The 20,229-nt window shown below is 44.3% G+C and overlaps 1 protein-coding gene across 10 annotated transcripts in view; it reads left to right on the forward strand.

The window, feature by feature from the left end:
* The window catches only part of NCAM1 (neural cell adhesion molecule 1), a 214,857-nt gene extending 194,963 nt beyond the window's left edge, over positions 1–19,894 (forward strand). For 5 of the 10 annotated variants that reach the window (XM_079954651.1, XM_079954653.1, XM_079954654.1 and 2 more), the window contains 4 exons: positions 14,883–15,090; positions 15,276–15,392; positions 16,494–17,264; positions 18,799–19,894. In XM_079954651.1, the coding sequence (XP_079810777.1) occupies positions 14,883–15,090; positions 15,276–15,392; positions 16,494–17,264; positions 18,799–18,922 (1,220 nt within the window). In that variant the 3' untranslated portion in view covers positions 18,923–19,894. Of the gene's footprint in view, positions 1–3,400; positions 3,938–14,882; positions 15,091–15,275; positions 15,393–16,493; positions 17,265–18,798 lie in introns of those variants that run through there. The other 5 variants (XM_079954657.1, XM_079954658.1, XM_079954659.1 and 2 more) reach the window with 2 other exon arrangements.
* The last annotated feature ends 335 nt before the right edge of the window (positions 19,895–20,229 follow it).

Genomic DNA, 20,229 nt, shown 5'->3' on the forward strand with positions numbered 1-20,229 from the left:
TAAGTCTGATGGAAGCTGGAGTTGCAGCAACATGGGGAGGACCAACATCAGCAGGGACTGCCGTTCAAATGTACCTGTGGATTTTTCACCCCTTCATACTACAGGAGCATCTCTGGCATTGAGGCTTAAGCAGATGTGATGCTCAAGAAGTGTGAGCTTTTCTCCTTCTTAGTTTTCACATGCGATTTTTTGCTTTCTTTCATATCGGCTATTCCCCAAGATATAGCCAAAGGAGATGCAACCTTAATATTCAAAGAAAGCGTTCTAGCTTGATTTTTACCACACAGAGGTGTATTTACACAAATGAGAAACCACAGAAGTAAATAAGGCACTTTATGGTATTATTAAAAATCAAAAGCGTAACTCAATTTTTCTAATGCGTACCATATATCAAGGCAGTAATGCCTGGAGGAAAAGTTAGCAGCTTTGGAGCAGCTGAAGAAGGCCTTGGCAGGAGTGGTTAACCTGTGCCCCCCCCCCCCAGATGTTACTGGATTATAACTCCCATCCTTTCCTATTGGCCACACTAGCTGGGGATGATGGAATCTTAACATTTCTAGAGTCACAGGTTAACCACCCCTTCTTAAAATGTCAACCACAGGCAAAACCAAGCTTAGGGATTAGCAAAAACTCTGGTGACACTTGATATTAAGTACCATTGTGACCATGAAATTGTTCACCTCTACAGAACTCTTGCTATTTTAGACCTTGAACAAATAGCGTCTCAAAAATAACTGTTTTGGCACATTGAGATATTGATTGCACAGCAAATGCAGAACACCGAGTCCACGGGCAGAGCAGCTGCCTGAATGTTGGGCTATGAAATCACATTGCAACATGCTGCTGTTATTTGGAAAGTAATGTAGTGAGCCGTGGACTCAGAGCAGAAGGAGGAAAATCACTCATTCACTTGCCACACACCTCTTAGCCTAAGCTTTCTATACTTGGTAATAAGAAAAAAATTAAAATTCAACATTTCTTGCCAAGGCAGTTTAATCACACATTGTGCCAAGAAGAACTGAACCTCATGACGCAAATTAAGACCATGTTTATATTTGGCTTCGTTTGCTTAATCCATTTTGTGTTGGCTCATGAAGGTAACGGGCAAAAGAGGAAAACATTTTAGGAGCTAGAAATAGATTTATACTAGGCCTGACATATTTGGGGGCACAGAATCCTTCTGGAGGGGCACATGTCTGCAGCAGGCAAGTGCAAGGGATACTAGAATCACTGCAGTATCCCTTGAATTTAACAACTGCTGCTAGAAGCATGTCCCCAAGGAGGATTCCCCGCCCACAAATAAATCCCATTGTGCCTGGAATACATCTATATTTACTCTTTTTTGCCTATCAGTGATGTTTTCCCCATTTTTGTGGTGTATTTTACTCATCAACTTGATGAGCAACAGAGAAAAGGCTAAAGACTTCATTCCCTGTTCATGGCAAGCCCTGTGCCTCCATCCATATAGCTCCATTTTTGGGTAAGGGTGATGGAGACACCTTGGAGAAGAAGGCTTTACTTGGGCTTTGTGGTAATCTTTGCATTTTGCCTTTTCTCCTCTTAGTTTCGGAAGGGTTGAGGTGGACACAATGTCATTTGCCACCTAAAGATTACGCCTAACTAAGCAGAGACACTCAGTAACATACTAAACTGACTGATGTTCTCGTTTGCCACACCAGCATCTCTAACTAATGTTCCACACCATCAACTCTTTGAAGGACAAATTTCATGGCCAGAGCTGTAACAAATTCTGGGGTAGGGCAGTGGTGGTGTTTGGTTCTCAAGCGCGTTTTCCAATTCAAATTTGTTTCCAAGAATTTGAATTTATATCTTCCTGGTTTGACTTCCCCTTCCCCACCCCGGCCCCCAAACATTCCAAATTATTGTTGGATCCAGATCACTAAAAGAAAAAAGGTATTTAAAAGGGAATTGAATTGGCTGGTAGAAATTTGGCATTAACGCCATAAAATTGAGTCACAGAACTGGCAGCCAAATTTCAAAGTTCAAGTCTGAAATTTAAACATTTGGCTTTCTGGCTGGAAAATTCTTTCAAAATTTTGCAAAAAACTAAAAAATCCATTTCAGCTCCATTTTATAACCTGTTTTAAGTTCAAATGGAAAGTGTGACAGTTTACAAAACAGGGGTGAAAAGCAGTTGGTAGCCCTTAGGGTTAGCAGAGGTGCACAAGAAATTATCAGCTGGGAGGGACCAGAGAAGACTGGACTCTTCTTCCTTTTAATGGAGTGTGAGGCACTGCTGCCGTTGTGTGGTTTATTTAGCTCTGGTGTGGTGTAGAAGGTGCTATACAGAATGTGGCAAGACCATTCTCTGCCCAGAGGCTTTGTAGTCAACATGCCGACACAATTGGCACAAGGGCTGGCAGTGAGGAGAGGAGTTGGGGCAAGCATGGCAATTCTGGCTGGGACTAATGGGAGTTATACCCTAAAACTCCTGGAGGGCACCAAATTGGCAAAGGCTGCTTTGATTCAGCTCCATCCTTGTTCAGTGGTGCCCATCCTCCAGCTTGGTAACCCCTTGGTCCCAATCTCTATGCCAACAGCACGTACTGTCAGCCACATTCTGTATTCTTAAATGGGAGCAGCTGACTTGTTAGAAGTTTGTAGTCCAGGTAAGGTCTGAGACGTGCCTCTCTTGGGAGACCCAAGTGGTTATTAGGAGACAAGCTGCAATCTCTTCCCCGGTATTTCTGGATGTTGTGGGTGTTTTTATTGCCAGCAAGGATTCCCTGGGGCAGCTGCTTATGGAGTTCTACCCAAGGACGATTAGAAAGGCAGAGGCAATTCCCAAAGTTGAGGCGAGTTTCTTGGGCAGGCTGGGCATTAGGTAGAAGTGGGCTTGTTTATTCTTGCATTGAAAATCCCCATTGGAAAGTGTTCCTTTGCCAAATACTGCCAGCTCATTCCCTTGTCCTCCAAGCATCCTCTGTCACAGTGTTGATTTCCGTCTCATTTGCTCGCTAACCCTCCATCCTCTCCAAATTCCTCTTCTCGCTGCCAGCTTCCATATAAACCTTTACCATTACCATTGCTGCTGCCGCTGCTGCTCTGTTTTTCTAACCCTTTGGACATTTTTTTTAAATTATACTAAGTTAAGTAAGCCTTTTAAATTCCTATTGTTTTTTCTATATTTATGATGTTTTTTTTTTTCCTTTTACCTATTTTTCTCTCTTTCTCTCTTTCTTTTCCCCCCTGTATCCCTTCCCCGCCCTTGTTCCTTTCCTGTGTCTGTCATCATACATGTCACTTTGGACCCCAATGGAAACATCCACTTCACATACACCCAATCTTTTGTTTTAATGATGATGATGATGATTTAAAAAACCAACAACGCCCAACCATTTTCTGACCCCATCTTGGGAATCATTTGTGGCGGCTGCAGCAACTCTGGGATGTCCAGCGGCCTCGTCCCCCTTTGTCTTGTGGTTCATCTCTGCAGCAGCTCTGCTTCTGCTCTGTTAGAAACTTTTGCAAACAACAACAGCATCAAACAGATATTTGCTTTTGAAGACCCTGGTTTTCTCGCTGAGGCCTGAAAGCAAGATTAAATTCCTTATTTCCAAGGATTGCTTCTGAGGGTCGGGAAATAAAACGCAGAACACAAGAGATCCATTATTTTTGGGGAGAGATGTGCTATTTTGTAATGAGGGAGGGAGATAAAAGGTTCAAATTGGGCATTTTTACTGTTTTGTGTGTGCATCCTATACCATGATTCCCTCCCTCTCCCGTTTTCAACCACTGGATGTAAAAACAACTTTTCAAATTACAAGGGGGGAAAGAATGAAGAGTGTTTCTGATACTGGTCTTTGTTGCCATTTTCACACATCACTGTTTGTTCATCCTTGCCAATAGTTCAACAGAATCTTTTTTAACAAACTAAGAAGAATAAGAATAAAATAATGAGAAGCAACACCCAAAATTTATGGTTGCACACTTCCCATCTTGATGTGACTGGAGTTACTTGGGGTAGAATGTCCATGAGGCTTTTGTCATGTGTTAAAAGGGTTACTAGGAACTAGTTTGCCTGAACATGTCTAACTCAGGATGGTACATTGCAGCTTACATTCATTAGAAGACCTGAGAAAATCTAGTTGGTTCAGTAAGCTGTTGCCTGTGGGTTCGTGGAGCATTACGGCTGAGCCCTGCAAACTGTGTCCATAGCATTCTGAGTATATTGCAGTGGCAATAGCAAATCTACTTATGCAGCCATGTGAGTTGATAAGAGTTCTGAGCTTGTTTTTAGCTTGCAGAACAGTTTTTAAAAAATGAGGAGGGGGCATTCAAAACATGGCTTCTCTATCTTGCAATCTGAAGTGGCAGAGGCCACTCTGCTACTATGAAGGCTCTACCACACTTATTCACACACACATGATTTCAGAAAGTTCATGGTGCCATACAGAATGACAGCCTCAGGTAAGGTATTCAGACAACCAGTTTGCCCTGGGTGCCATTCAGTACAGAAGGAATACATCTCTGTATTAGGACCTTAGGACGTTCACTGTGATGCCACAGCCATTTGTTCAGAACTGTTAGGAGTTTTACATGTTTCCATTCTTTTTTTTAATGAATATTTGGCTGTGTAGTGGCCATTTCAAATGGTTAGCTCATGCCCAACCCCAGTGCTTGCCAACACGCTCACCATGAGTTGGGTCCCTTAGCATCAAATGGCAGGAAGACAAAGTCATTTGAGTACCAGCTGGTTCAGCTTTCTACAGTGCAAGTTTGTATGACCATTTTGGTCTAGGTTTCCATTGCTGTGCTGAGAAGTTCATAAGAAGCTGCTCTTTGCCCTTTCAACAGTCAAAGGTTAGCTGGCAATACATAACCTACCAAACTGATATTATTTTTCCTTTGTCATCACATTCTTCACCATATGAGTGCTAGCTAATAGGAGATAATATAGCACATATAGCACATCTCCCATTTAGAGTTCAGCTCATTGCTATTTGTGCTTTATTATAACCTTTTAGAAGCTTCTCTCATATGTCAGTACAAAACAAAATGGATGCATGCCCACCAGATTTTTTCCACACAGCATTACATGGAAATTCCATCACCCCTAGAAAGTGGAATTAATTAAAAGAAGGTTAGGAAGACTCACCTTTGGGGGAGAGAGAGAGAGAAACCCTGTCGTTCCACTCTGGTTTGTTTTAGAAGTTTGCCAAAAGGTCTGGATTGGAATTGGAAATAATTTCCAAGTCTTAGCACAGCCTTGGGGATTGTTCAAGATGTGGAGAGAGACCTACTGCAGCCTGGGGACATCTCTTCCCTCCAGATTTGATCTAGAAATTGGTCCGTTCCAATGAGGACCCAAGAATCCAGCTCAAATTCTGATAAAGGTGGAATTTCTTACCATTCCTATTCAGGAATGCTTTTGGCATGAGATGATTCTGTCTGAGAGCAAGGGTTAATTTAGATGATACACAAGATTGTTCCGATACCCATGACTTTGCAAAGCTATACATGAAACACACATTTTATTTGCACCTGCTGTGCTTGGTGATTGCAAAATGCTGCTTGAAAAGTTCAAGTGAAAAGATGAGCTATGAACGTTCAGTGCCCAGCTAAGAGTTGGGGTACTGATAGAGTGAGGTCTGTGTCATATTTTGAGCAAAATTCAGAGATTCAGAATCCATAGCGAGTCAGTTGAGATGGAGTTTGCAGTTGAATTTGTGCAATGGAAATCAGCATTGGGAATTAGCTTTTCCTTAAACATTTTGTGAAAAGCACTCCCTCACAAGTCAGAATAATTCACAGTTACAGATAGTGGAGTGTTGATTCTGGATTCACAGGCAATTCAGTCTCAGCTTGCTAATGGAGAGGAGAACTTTCAAGCTGCCAGCACAGTAGAATGTTGTGAAGTCATCTCAGTCAACGTTGCTCAATACAGGTTCTAGGTTGATCCCTTCTGAATGACCCCTGGCAAAGTATGTCAGGACATCCCTGGCACTGCATTGAGCTGATGAGCTTTCCTGACAGCACAGTACCCTGGCTTGCATTTCTGAGCAAAGGTTGCATGTGTGAACAACCCTGAGTCCTAACAGAAGCCACTTTTCCATAGTAGGGCTTGGCAGGCTGCTCCGTTCCATATACTCAGAGCTGTCAACATTCACTCCTAACACAGCAATGATGCTTAAACATAGGAAATGTTTTAAATGTTTACACATTTTATTTTGTTCTCTGCATACATGTGTGTCTGTTAGCATTTTAGTGGACATTTCAAGCCCCTCAAGCCAAATGGATGAAAAAGAGCTGCTGGCTTTATTCAGGAAGGTGGTTTTTTTGTTTTTGTTTTTTTGCAAAGGGGTTTCTTTTTCTGCACTCTACTTCCATCCCCAAGAAAACAAACTATGTTGTTGTCTTCACTGCAACATTTTGCGTGACTTCTCTTCTCATACCTATGTTTCTTGGAGAGGTGAGGGGATGGGAAGCCCAAGAGGAAAGGTTCCTTATCACTTTCTGAATTTCTGCATGCACAGATGTGCAGCTACAAAGTGCATGTGACCTGCAGTGTCCTTGCTATTTTACACCCACTACACCTCCCCGCCCCCTGCACACAATCTTTTTGAGGACAGGTGTGGTACGACAGCATATTATTCCATCTTGGGCATTGCGGAAGCCATAGTGTTGTCACAACAACATTACCTCCCTCTGCATCACTCTGCATCACCACCATGGCACTCCAGGGATTGTGAACTCACAGCGATTACCTGCCTCACCCAATTTTGACACACTCTTAGGGATGTGGGATACATTGTTCATTCATTTTGCATTTTAAGGCAAATACCTAGTCCATACGTCTCAGTCCAATGAATGAACTGAAAGACAAATACACTTCTCCAAATGTTGCAATGCAGTTTTCTAACCAAAAGGTGTGCACAAACATGCAAATATTAATGAAAATAACATACAAAGCTACATCCTGTAAGGGGAAATTAATTGCAAAAATCTGTATATTAGGGGAAATTGTGTACAAAAATGTATATGTTAGAAGAAATGCTCACAAAAAATGCATCTGAATTTACATGTGACGGTCCTGCAGGAAAAAAATCCAAATTGATGTGGACATTTGGTAAACTGAGAATGCTGGAAAAATGAGAAACTGGGAGACAGCTAAATTGGAATATTTCCCCATTCTTACAGCCTCGGCTCCACATTACAACTGTGGTTGAATTGCCTTCATGGTTCAAAGGTAGCTTAGTACTATCAGCTCACTATGACTGATGGGTCCAAAAAGGCTTGTGGAGGTGGGGAACCCTCCTGTACCCACAGATTTGGAGGACGGACCATAGACCACTTGCCACATAAGGGAAGTAGTGAGATTTCTGTGTCTCATTTCATATTGATGGATATAAAGTCAGAGAGGTGTTGGGTAAATACTTCAGCCTTCCTTTTGCAGATTCAGGCATGGGCAGAATGGGCCTTTTAAAAAGTATCACATAGACCTTTTCAAGAGCTGTTCAACAGTGGTATGGACTCCCTTGATATGTGATGAACTCTGCTTAACTGGAGATTTTGAAGCAGAGGTTGGATAGCCATCTGTCACGAATGCTTTAGTTGAGATTCCTGCATTGCAAGGAGTTGTACTAGATGACCCACAGAGACCCTTTCAACCCTACAATTCGACGATAAGTAAATCTTCTCACCTCCCAACAGTCCAGTGACATGATTGGCCACAGCTACACTGAACAGGAAAATGAATGGCAGTTGGGCTCCGCCAGAAATATTTGTGATGGATTGTGCCCTGTGATCTGTTAGACCCACATGGCAGTGGGGGTGGGTCAGAGCCAAAGTGTGGTAGAGCAGTGGATGTGGCTCTTTGTCCAGTAGAATACATTCCAGCCATACAGAAGTCAATGGTTTCTACATACCCACAAACACCTTACACACCTCTCCATCTGCCATCTAGGCAAACAACAGGTATTTTAACATTTCAAGAGCACAGTTCTGCCAGGCATAAGCAGTCAAAGAGGGTGCAGGGCAGGGCCTGTGGAGGAGGTACAGCCTGGACAGAGTCTTGAAGGCTGGATATAGAGGTGTTTGGAGGGCTGCGTTTGGCACCCGGGCCAGAGGTTCCCCACTTCTGTAGAATTACTGCATGGCATATATAGGCATATTTAGAAAGGAGATGGGCCATTTGCCCGCCCACTGCTCATGGAGCAAGCCCAGCTTCTCCTGACTTTGCAATGACAGACATACTTAATGATGATTCAAAGGCTGATTATGTATATGTAATTTGTCCCTCTATCATCATGATTCAGGCAAGTTTTCTGACTATTTTTTAACGCAGCAGTCATTTATCTGGATTCTGCTTTATGTCAAGTCACATCATTGGTCTGTCCAGCTCAGTGTTACTCTTGTCAGCAGATCTTTTGGGTTCAGGACTTTCCAGTTCACCCCTGGAGATGTCAGAGACCAAACCTGGAGGTTTCCGCTGTGGCCCATCATGTGATTTTAAAATCAATTGCTTAAAAAAATGAGAAGATGCCCCTGCAATATGAGGAGTGGGCAGTGACCTTGTGGCATCTCACAAGCACACCAATTAGTGCTGTCTAGAGCTGGCTCCTCCTTCTAAAGGGACAAACACAATTTCCCTTGAGCTGAAGTGAAGCTAGTATATATGTACAAAATGCAACTAGTGTGCTTCTGTGGTGGGTTCACTGCTCATTACGTGCATCTATACACTCCTGATACTGGCCATTTGATGGTGAAATGTGTTCGTTTCAAACTTTGCATACATAATCCAATCTCAAATTTCAACCTTCTGCATTTCGTTGTGGTTGTTTTGCTGATCTTAAAAAGTAACAGTCTGGACATTTGGAAGTTGTGTGGCATTGTGTTACAGCACTCAGAGTTACTTGCAAAGGAATCATAAGGAAGTGGCTATCCTTGGAAATGATATCCCAGTAACCTGTTAAAGGACTGGGTACTTGCAGAACTGCTTGCAATGGTTGTGATTTGAAAGAAACAACTTCAGGTTGAGGTGCAGATCATTCTGGAAACATTTAGATAGCTGCCTTATGCTGAGTAAGAAGATTGGCCCATCTAGCTCTGTGTTGTCTACATTGACTGAGCATGGCTCTCTATGGTTTCAGAAAACGGGTCTTTCCCAGCCCTGTCAGACACTTTCTTCTGGAACCCTTGGTGATCTCCTGGCAGAGCTTCTGCTGTTGGCAGATCAGTACTTCAGTCTTTTGCACTACAGAGGAGAAAGACACTTAACATTGAAGGTCACTAATCTTGCACAGGAGAGTACATTCAACATTTTGCCTTGAACATGGTTTTGTGTGGCCCATAATTTGTCCAGTGTTTACTACACCCTTGTAGGAACAGGGCCTGTATTCAGAAATCTCAGCCAACTAAGAAGGTTTAAGAAATTGTACATATTCCCCTATTTCTTTGGGGGATTTTGAGGTCCCAATTGGCTCCTAGCCTTCCAATTCATCAGAAGCCAATCTAAATCTTCTAGCGTGTTGGGGTTCACTCTAATCCAAGATACATGCTAGCAGCCTGCTGATCCTGCCTCCTGCCCTCTTTTCCCATGCTTGTTCCTTCCATCCTGTTGCAGATTTCTTTATTTGCTCCAGCTGCTGGTTAAAACGTCCTACATATTTGAGGTGGAGAGAGCTGCACAAATGTCTCATCTCAAAGGTGGATGCTGAACCAGTGATGCCCCTGTCCAGCTTTCACCTTCATATCCAACTCCAGATGTGCTTCTGTGGTTCCTCAACCACCTAACGCCCAAGGGAGCCAGAAAGGAACATGAAGCATAAAGTGGGACAGGGAGAGAGACCCTCCCAAAATACAGAATGACAATAGGTCAAGCATTCTCTGAAGCTCTGAATTAATGCCCCGCACCAGTTAGTCACAGCACAGAATAAGTGTATTTGCTGGATCTGGCTCACAGTCTGTATAGTCTGGGATTGTGTTGCCAGGATAGAGCCACATACCTCCAGGAATCTGACCAACAGAGTATGATAGTGCTTAGTCAATCCCTGCTGTTTCACCCCCACCACCATAAGTACAGCCTGGGTGCTGAAACAAACCAAAGCCCCATCTACTCCAGTATCCTTTTCTCCCAGTGGCCATCCAGATGCCCCATTATGGGAAGTCTGCAATCTTGCTCATGTTTCCCAGGGCCTAGCATTATTCAGCAGCTTAACATCCCCAACAGCAGAGGCAGAACATGGCCATTGTGGCTAGTAGTTATTGATAGCGTTATCCTCCACGAGTCTGTCTAAACCTCTTTTAAATTCGCCCAAGTTGGAGGCCATCACTACAGCTTGTGGGTGCAAATCCCATAGTTTGCGGTGTGAAAAAGTACTTCCTTTTGTCTGCTTTCAATCTCCCAATGTTCAGCTTCGTTGGATGACTGAAGAATACAAGAAGAATTGGATATGCAAAAGGTATATATACTATTGGACATTGAGGTTTAGTTTGGCATTCATGGTTAATAGCCTTTCCTAAATGTAGCCTTCACGGTTCCAACTAGAAGGATGTTGCTTGTTTCAGAGATCATCCCCCAAGGCAGGGACCCCTCTGGCATTCACTAAATGCCTCTTCTGTCCCCGTCCCTAGGCCAGAATTAAAGTGCCATATAAGAGTGAATGTGTACCACAGGCATTCAGAATTGCTTCTTTTGGATTTCCCAGATGGGAATTTGAGATGAGGAGAAGGAAAGATTTGACGTCTCTGCTAAAGTTTCTCCTCCAATAGCTGGCAAGAGAGAGAAGACTGTTAACAGCTGAATAATCCATGCGTGAATTTAGAATACATTACAAGAGGGAATGCGTATGGCGCCCCCTCCCTCTCCTTGCAAGAACCAAGGGTGATGAATTTGTTTAATTATGTATCTTGGCAGAGAGCTGATCTGGCTGGCGCAGGCATTCTGCAAAGCGCTTAATGGACTTCTGATGCAAACGTCAGACTTCACCAGCCAAAGCAAAAAAGAGAAGCACAGTGCTTTGACTTTGCTGGGGAGAGATTGTGGTTAATATGGGACTTCTTAATGGAACTTCATCTTGAGAGGGCAGCAGAGGCTCGGGCTGAGGTGGGGTGATCAGAGCTCTGTACAATGCACATGTGCACTGGGTGTTTTTTTTAAAGCAGACGGTATGCTTGTGCATATGATTCTAGCAAAATTCTTACTGTGAGAAAGAACTGAGATGCAATCAGACAATCACATCCAATTTGGCTTTTTTGCAGTGCTTCATCAGTGCATGTGTATACCTTGATAACATAGAAGGCCAGAGAGAGAGAGAGAGAGAGAGAGAGAGAGAGAGAGAGAGAGAGAGATTGGGATATGAGTGGGATATTGTGGCAAACTGCACATGCTTCAGGCACAAAATTAATTTTAGACTCTCCAAGTGGTGAGATGCATTTCAGAATAAAAACAGGAAAAAGAACAGAACCATGGGGTTAGGAAAGTGGATAGATTTGTGGGACTTTGGTTGTCTCCTCTTGAACCTCATCTGTAAAACATGATAATAACTACAAGACACATTAATAAGGGCTGACAAAGGCCAATAAAAGCAAGAGCAATCTTGCCGCAAAGAGACTCTGTCCTGGTTGGCTGATGTGCAGTGAAAGATGTTATCACCTGTGAAAACTTTGCCTCCATCAGAGCTTTCCAAGGTGACATGTTAAGCCCTGGACCAAGGGATAGAGTTTGCACTTCATCATTCCCTAAGCCTTCATTCCAGTCTTGGGTCAAAAAAATGTATGTATTGCTATGGTGGGTTAGACCAGCAGTCTATCTTAGGTTGATACCGTGTTCCCCAGTAGTGGTCCCCTGAGTGCCATTCTGGAGACAGCATGGAGCAAAGAAACAAAAAGGGATTCCAAATACAATTGTACCTTGGTTTTCAAACAGCTTAGTTCTTGAACATTTTGACTCCCAAACGCCACAAACCCAGAAGTGACTGTTCCAGTTTGCGAACTATTTTTGGAAGCTGAACGTCTGATGGGGCTTCTGCAGTTCCCAGTTGGCTGCAGGAGCTTCCTGCAGCCAATCAGAAGCCGTGCTTTGGTTTCTGAACATTTTGGAAGTCAAATGGAATTCCGGAACGGATTCCGTTCGACTTCCAAGGGAAGTTTCCTTTGAAGATTAGGAGCCAATCTGCATGAACAGATTCAGACCCATTGAAGTTAGTGGACATGACTAACTTAGGTTCATTAATTTCAGTGTGGTTGAGAGCCACTGTGGTGTAGTGGTTAAGAGCGGTAGTCTCGTAATCTCGTGTCTCCGCTCCTCCACATGCAGCTGCTGGGTGACCTTGGGCTAGTCACACTTCTCTGAAGTCTCTCAGCCCCACTCACCTCACAGAGTGTTTGTTGTGGGGGAGGAAGGGAAAGGAGAATGTTCGCCGCTTTGAGACTCCTTCGGGTAGTGATAAAGCGGGATATCAAATCCAAACTCTTCTCTTCTTCTACCCTGAGCAGAACTTAGTTGACTACAATCCTTCACTTGGATCATTATGTTAGTATGGATTGCATATGTTAGCATTAGTTACTATTCAGATGTATATTTAACTGATAGTTTAATTAAATAATTCAGAGGGCTAGTTCTGTGCCAGTTTGTTCAACACTTCTGTTACATGTTTGTCTGGGGGCTCATGGTGTTTGTGTACTACACACGACTCTTAAAAGCTTACCCCTCCCTGGTCAGTTATAAGTTTTGGGGTTAAGATTACTAAAAATTATGCCTCACGCATGGTGCTTTTGCATGCTTAGGCCTGGTTTCCCAGGATTAGGGTGTTTCTGGAAAACGAAGGTATTCTTATTTTCCCAAGGAGGGGTTCGATTGCATTGTAGGTAATTCCATCTATGGCAAGAAGAAATCCCACTTCCTGAGGGGTTAACTGGATTTACCTGCTGAGAAATTTGACCAGGTCAACTTTCAGTTTAGCCTTTTTTAATTATTTTTTTCTTCTGGTCAATTCCTGCCCTGTTGCAACATAGCAAAGTTAAGAGAAAAGCCGTCTGGCATTAAAACTATTACCAATACGTAGGTGGTCTCTGCACGTTCCCAGTCCAGTGTTCAGAAACTTAAAGGTGGGTTGCTGTGTTACAATGTCCTGTTGTTATTTAGTATTTTGCCCCACTGGTTTGAAAACTACCAAGCTGCATACATAATGAAACAGCAATCAAGGAGAAAGCATTAGTAAATGCAAAGCGGCAAGAAATTAAAAGGCACCACTAAACTACCAATTTTGGAAAGAATAATGTAATAATAATTTTAAGCAGTAGACCCTAATGTCACCACATGTCAAAAGCAGTGGCGGAGGAAGGGGTGTGTGGTAGGTGCAGGCCGCCCCAGGTGTTATCACAAATGACAAAAATGACAAAAAAATGAGGTTTTTAAAAAATAATAATTGAGGTCACGAAACATTTTTGCTCAGTTAACAAACGCAACAAAATGTGGCTGGCACTGGGTGCCACATCACAGGGGCCGGCACTTACCACGGGGCCTGCAGCATGCCCAAGCCACGTATCTCTCCTGGGAGTGACGTGGCTTGAGCGCCTGCAGGCTTGGCGCTGCCTCAAACGGCAGTGTGGAGATTGTGTCTGTCCATCACCTCTTCCTCAGCCGTCCTACAGCTGAGGGGGAGGCTGCAGAGAGGCTCCACGCAGTGTGCCCCGCCCCCATGAGCAGCTCGCGCCCCCCCCCCCAGCTGCGAGACGCATGCTACACCAGGCACCCAAGCAACTAGCTATGCCACTGGTCAAAAGGCAGCTAGCTGAAAAAAAAATGTTTCCAACAGCCAGCTAAGTTCTCTTGAGCAGTGTTATATGCAATCTTGGAACATGTAAAATTGTTCTTAGCAAGGGATGATAAACTTAGGGCCTGCTAGACATGGTTGGACTCCAGCTCCCAGCATTTCTGAACTTGAGCATACTAACTGGGGCTGATGGGAGTTGGAATCCAACAATAATTCTGGGAGGGCTTCCACAGGCTCTGCAACCCTGTTCTTTGTTATAGGGCGTTTCTTGCGTCCTCCTTACATATACACAAGGTAGAAGGCGCCTGGGCTAACTAAGGACACCACTTTGCAAATTGACGACTATATGCCCAGGATAGGTTATTTCTAGAAAGTGTTTGGTTGCATTATATGTCAAGAACAGCAGTGAGGAACTTGTAGTCTTCCAGATGATGTTGAACTACAACTCCCATGTTCCTTGTCCATTGGTCATGCTCGCTGGTGCTGATGGGACTTGTAGGTCAGCAGGATTCGGTAGGCCAAAGGTTCCCCACACCTGGTCAAGAGAAAACCTTATATTGAGAACCAAAGTCCAGCTAAACTCCTAAAATTCACTCCGCTTGTGAGATGCATGATAGGAGTAAGTTGCCAGCTTCAAATGTTGCATTTGAAAATGGAGGATGGGTTTCAGACTGCGTTGGCTAATAGCCACTAGGTGGCCTCTTAATTGTTCTGAATGCAACTTGATAAGAGTATTACAGGATTCTTAGCTTCTGCGTTGCTGGTGCATGTTTTAGGCTATGTCCAAAGAGTGAAATTGAGTGAAGTGCCATTTCTTTTGGATAAATAGAATCTGTTTTATTGGGGTGGGGGTGGGGGTTGCAAAAAAACAATAATTCTACAAACAGCATTTTTCTCACACACAAACACGCGTTGGATTTATTAATGGAGGCGAGGAGGGCAACTGTTTTGCTTTCTAGTGACGACATTTCTCTGTCGGTGAAAAAGGGTGTTCTGGAAGGAGATGAAGTATTCCTTACACCGACGATGCTTCACCTGCTCAAACAGGAAATTAGATAGAAGCATGTCTCTGCTAAAAGAAAAATGTTCATCCCGACTTGCAAACTTCTATGTTTTCTTCCTTTTCTCTCTTGGCCTCTAAAGCTAGCACAAGCCCTACTGCAGGACTGGGCACTGCTGCCATTGTGGGCATCCTCATTGTGGTCTTTGTCCTCCTGCTGGTGGCTGTGGATGTCACCTGCTACTTCTTGAACAAGTGTGGCCTCCTGATGTGCATCGCAGTCAACCTGTGTGGCAAATCCGGTCCTGGGGCAAAAGGCAAGGACATGGAAGAGGGCAAGGCTGCCTTCTCGTGAGTAATTTTGTTTTCATTATACATACATAAATATAGTTGTATTTACATTGCACATTGCTCCAAGAAAGAAATGGAATGGAAAATCGTCTGCAGGGGATCTTTCGCAGTCCTGCTAGCTGATATTTTTTAAACTGGGAGGTGCTGGGGATTGAACTAACCCTGCTTCCTTTCCTCCCTTACAGGAAAGATGAATCAAAAGAGCCCATTGTGGAAGTGCGGACAGAGGAGGAACGGACCCCGAACCACGACGGAGGGAAACACACGGAACCTAATGAAACCACGCCGCTAACGGAGCCAGAGTATGTTGTGAATGTCGAAGCCCCCTGGGTGTGTCCTTGAAGAGGAGAGGGGAGCAGAGCCCCTCTTTAGGCTCCATTGTGTGAAAGACAACTGTGTGTTTAAGAGAGAGAGAGAGAGAGAGAGAGAGAGAACAGCTCATTCACATGGAGTGAGAACTAGGGGGAAGGAAGGCTGAGCAATCCTTAGGAAGTGGTGGATAGGAGTAATAATAATATGTTTCCAAAGAGAAGAAAAGTTCTCATAGCACCTTAAAAAATTTATTGTGGCAAAGCTTTTGTGGACTAGAGTCCACTCCATCGAATATCTGAAGCATTATTCTCAGTTGGCAGTTTTATATTGGGCTGTGGTGGTGGTGGAGGAGGAATGGAATGTGAAAGTTGGGATTAAATGGCAATGAAATGCATGAAGTACAGCTGCTGACCATTCCCAAAGGAGGAGTTAAGTTTGTTCAGGCAGATTTGCATCTTTGGAGGATGTGCTGCGAATCTCATTGTGACCCAGAAAGGGTCAAGCAGGGCTTTTTTTCCAGCCAGAACTCACCAGAACTGAGTTCCGGTACCTCTTAGGTACATTCTGGCACCTCTTTAGGTTGGGACTGTTTGCCAGCAGGTGGCATGGCACCTGGGGCTGTGTGTCGTGACCATCAGGTTGCTGCAGCGATCGTGTTGGCGCAGCGATTGTGGCTGTGCGCCGGAAGTGGAGGTTGGCAGCAGTGTCACCAAAAGTGCCAGCTGGGGCAAAGAAGATAAGGTGGGTGCTCCCCATACTTGCTCAGCAAGTTCCACCACCTCTTTTTCTAGAAAAAAAGCCCTGGGGTCAAGGCAGGTGCTCTCTTCAAACAGCCTCCTCTGATACCAAGGATGTGCCCCCTTATTCTTCAGGGTCTTCCTAATATGGTCAGCCTCACGTCCAAAGGCTCGGTGCTCTTCTTGCCTCCATGTCTTCCTTCTTCCTTCTCTCTCTGTGTTAAATAACCGCATGTTGTTTCTGCAGTTGCATTGACTCACCCAGCCGCCTGCTGCTTTCATGGCTTTCATTGTCTTGTTTCTCTCTTTTATTTCCCCTCCTCCCCCCGCCTTTTACTTCTTTCATCCCCACAGGCACCCTGCCGACACCACGGCAGCCACCGAGGATATGATGCCGTCTGTCACCACAGTCACCACTAACTCTGACACTATCACTGAAACCTTTGCCACCGCTCAGAATAGCCCCACCAGTGAGACTACCACCCTCACCTCCAGCATCACTCTGCCGGCCACGCCCATGCCCGACTCCAATTCCGTGGCTCCCAATCAGGGGACGCCTTCGAAAGCGGCCTCGGCAACTTCGCCCCCACCCACCTCCACGCCTAAAGTGGCTCCCCTGGTTGACCTCAGCGACACTCCTACTTCCGCCCCGGCCACTGGCAACTTGTCGTCCGGCGTCCTGACCAACCAAGGGGCAGTGCTGAGCCCCAGCTCCACCACAAAAGCGCCCGAGGCTCCCAAGGGCTCTGCTGCTGCCAGCAAATCCCCTGCCCCACAGCCCCCAAACCCCGCTAGCTCTCCAGCCTCTTCAGAGCCAAAGCAGGAGGCCTCCAGCGCCAAAAGTCCAGAAAAGGAAGCCACACAGCCCAGCGCGGCGAAGACTCCAACAGAGGCGGCCAAGAATGCCGTGAACCAGAAAGGCGAGGCTGCCACAGGGGGCACCACAAATGCTACTCAGAATGAGGACTTTAAAATGGACGAAGGGACCTTCAAGACCCCAGACATTGATCTTGCCAAGGATGTTTTTGCCGCCTTGGGCACGGCGGCTCCTGCCACTGCACCTGCAGGCCAAGCAGCTTCCTCCGGCCCGGAGAGTTCTGCATCGGCAGCGCCTGCAAAGACAGAGTATGCCTCCCCGCTTTAAACCCTGCTTGTTCATGTGCTGTGTCTCTTGTCTGTGCTGTGCCGTGCTTTTTGCTCCACTCGTGTGTGTTACGAATTAACCTGGCTCTTTCTCTAAGCAAGCTAACCTGTCTATTTAACCAGCCAACCATAACAGAAGGTTTAGAATCCGGGTGTCTTTGGGCCTGTGATCAAGCAGTAGTCTCCAGGTTCTGTTGTCATAAGCTCCCTTCCTCATCTCCTAAGTTATCTCAACAGCTCCATCGGATTCCAGCTTAGGGGATTCAGTTGGAAGGCACCCAGGATGGAGTCACCTTTAGCTTCTAAGAAGCAAATTGTTTGCTACAACTTGTCACGGGATAATAATTTTGCTGCCAAATGGCATCTACAAATAAGGGATGGACGTGAGGGTAGTCTATTTTTTTGCAAGGTTACAGCTGGAAGGCCTTAACATTTGGATATTTAGAAGAGATGACTTTCCTCTAAGTGGGAGATTCTGTCACAGGGGTGGGTAACCCGTGGCCCTCCAGATGTTGTTGGACTCTTTAACTCCCATCAGCTGTACCTAGTATAGCCAATGGAGCTGTACCCTAACAAAATCTGGAGAGCCATGGATTCCCACATCTCTGTCAACTGGGTATGTGTTAAGCTTTCTTCCGCCTTTTCCCTGGAGCAAAGTAGCCAGCATGATTGAACCAGGCAACGCTAGAGGACAATACCAATAATGAAGAGTATTGCTTGGGCCCCGGTTTTAAGGTGGAGAAGTTCCTGTACAACATGCCAATGTGGCTGAATTCCTCGCTTGGTTCTAGTTGCAGCAGAGGGGTAAAACACGGTTCACACGGAGGAGTAAAAAAGGACCAGTGGTGGGTAGGGATGAACTTGGCTTCAGAACCCTTCCAGTTTCATTTTGAGGCCTTAGGAAACCTTAAATCACATATTCAATTAACCATGAGAAGCACAGTTCCCAAAATTTCAGAAACTGAAATGGCAGCCTTATTTCTATCAAGAAAACATTTTTAGGACAAAACCCAGGCCATGAGTAGGAGTCACCCAAGGGCTTGCCATGTGTCTCTGAAGGTATCTCTGCTGCTGGGGATTGTGTTGAGAACATTCTAATTCTATTGTTAATCATATTTTAGTATTGTTGGACATTTATACATTTCATAAATGGTTGAGAATATTCTTTTTGTCAGCACACAAATAGTAAAGGGGGTAAGAAGTTTAAAACTTCCAAATGAAGCAATTTGTGACATTTCAATCCATGTGTTAGTATATATAGTTAGCTTAAAAATGCAAACCAAAGGACGTTTCTCCTTCATCCCAAGACTTGCTAGGTGGTTGTATTTTGCAGTCAACTGGCTGAGGCAAAGAAATGGGGGGGGGGGAGAGGGCTTGCATCCTGCTTTTTTGTCGCAGTCTTGAGAAGCATAAACTCTAGCATGGAGGGCTTCTCCTTTCTCAGGCACCAAGTTTTGTTGAAAGGGCAGCTACCAGCCTTCGTTTAATCCACAATATTTGGTGACTTTCCCAACAGGAAAACCCCCGTAGATGAAAAGTCTGCAATTCAAGCCACAGAAGCCAAGACAGCCCCCGCAGCAGAAGTCAAGACGGTACCCAATGAAGCCACACAAACAAATGAAAACGAGAGCAAAGCATGATGGGCAACTGAGCCGAAACAAAACAAAACAAAAAAATTAAAAAAATTGACAGAACAAACAACTTCACCTGAGCATTTAAAACACACAACACACATCTCATCCCTCTAATGTCTTTGCCTTTTTTAAAAAGAAAACAGACAAAAAAAAATGCATACAATGGGGGAATTGTGGTGGGTTTTTTTTTTTTTAGGTTTGTAGGAAGAATTTTATTTTATGTGCACTTGCTTTTAAGAAACGAAATGTTTTACTTCTTTGTCTTCTACAAGGATAAGCCCATAACCCCACTAGGATACCAGGGCCCTTGCGAAATATCCATGCAGAGTTAACAAAACAAAAAACCCAACTGCAGCATGTTTAGGAGATTCAGAACAGAATTAGGAAGCCAGACTTGGCTCTGCCAGGCTGAGCAGACTGGGGTGGCCAGTCGCAGATCGTTTATTTTTATACTTTTCAGCCGAGTTGAGAAAAACCTGTAAACTCTTTGAAGTAAGTTATCTCCTCCCCATTTTATTTTTATTTGATTCACTTTGAATTTGTCCTGTACGCAAAGTGTGTTTGCCCTTCCTGACTGAATTCTGTTCTCCTTTCTAAAGGGGCAATCCCCCATCAGCGTCTGTTGCGCAGAGCCCTCTGGAATGAACGGGAAGTGTGCAGGGTACTCGTGGATGTTCATTTAAATGGGGCTTGCGTGGAAGACGTTTTTGGCCGATTGCGCCCCCTTTTGGTACAGGTGATAATTCCAACATGTTTCATTTTAGGAAGAATGCCTTTGGGCAGTTTTGGAGTTTATATTTCAAAGTGCAGTATTCCTTGTTTTGTTTTTTGTTTAATTTGGTTTTGCCAACTTTATTTTCTTCCAGTGTTTACAGTCGACAAAACGTTTTTTAAAACTTTTGTTGTGTTTAAATGTCTATGTAAAATAGCTGCCTTTTTTTAAAGAGAGATTGCGAGAGAGAGAGAGAGAGAGAGAGACTGAGAGAGAGAGAAAGTAAAAACAGGCTATATAGATAGTAGGTTGATCAGCATGCTTGCTTTGCAAAGGGAGACATTTTGAAATAATGGATGTTTACAGTAGGTGTTTCCCCTTTTGTCTTTTCTTTCTTTTTTAATTATTATCATTTTTTTATTTCTTACTGGAGTAAGAAAAATAAGCAAATCCTTACCCTTTTCCTCCGTTTTATACAAATGGGCCACGTAAAGTCCAATCAGTGTCCTGCTTCAGGGTACCCTACTGATGAGCATGAGTTTAACTTTAAGTGTGTGAATAGAGGAGTGAAGTTCTGAAAAGCATCAGCACAATATCTGCA

Source organism: Podarcis cretensis (assembly GCF_951804945.1).
Source record: "Podarcis cretensis genome assembly, chromosome: 15".
NCBI lineage: Eukaryota > Metazoa > Chordata > Lepidosauria > Squamata > Lacertidae > Podarcis > Podarcis cretensis.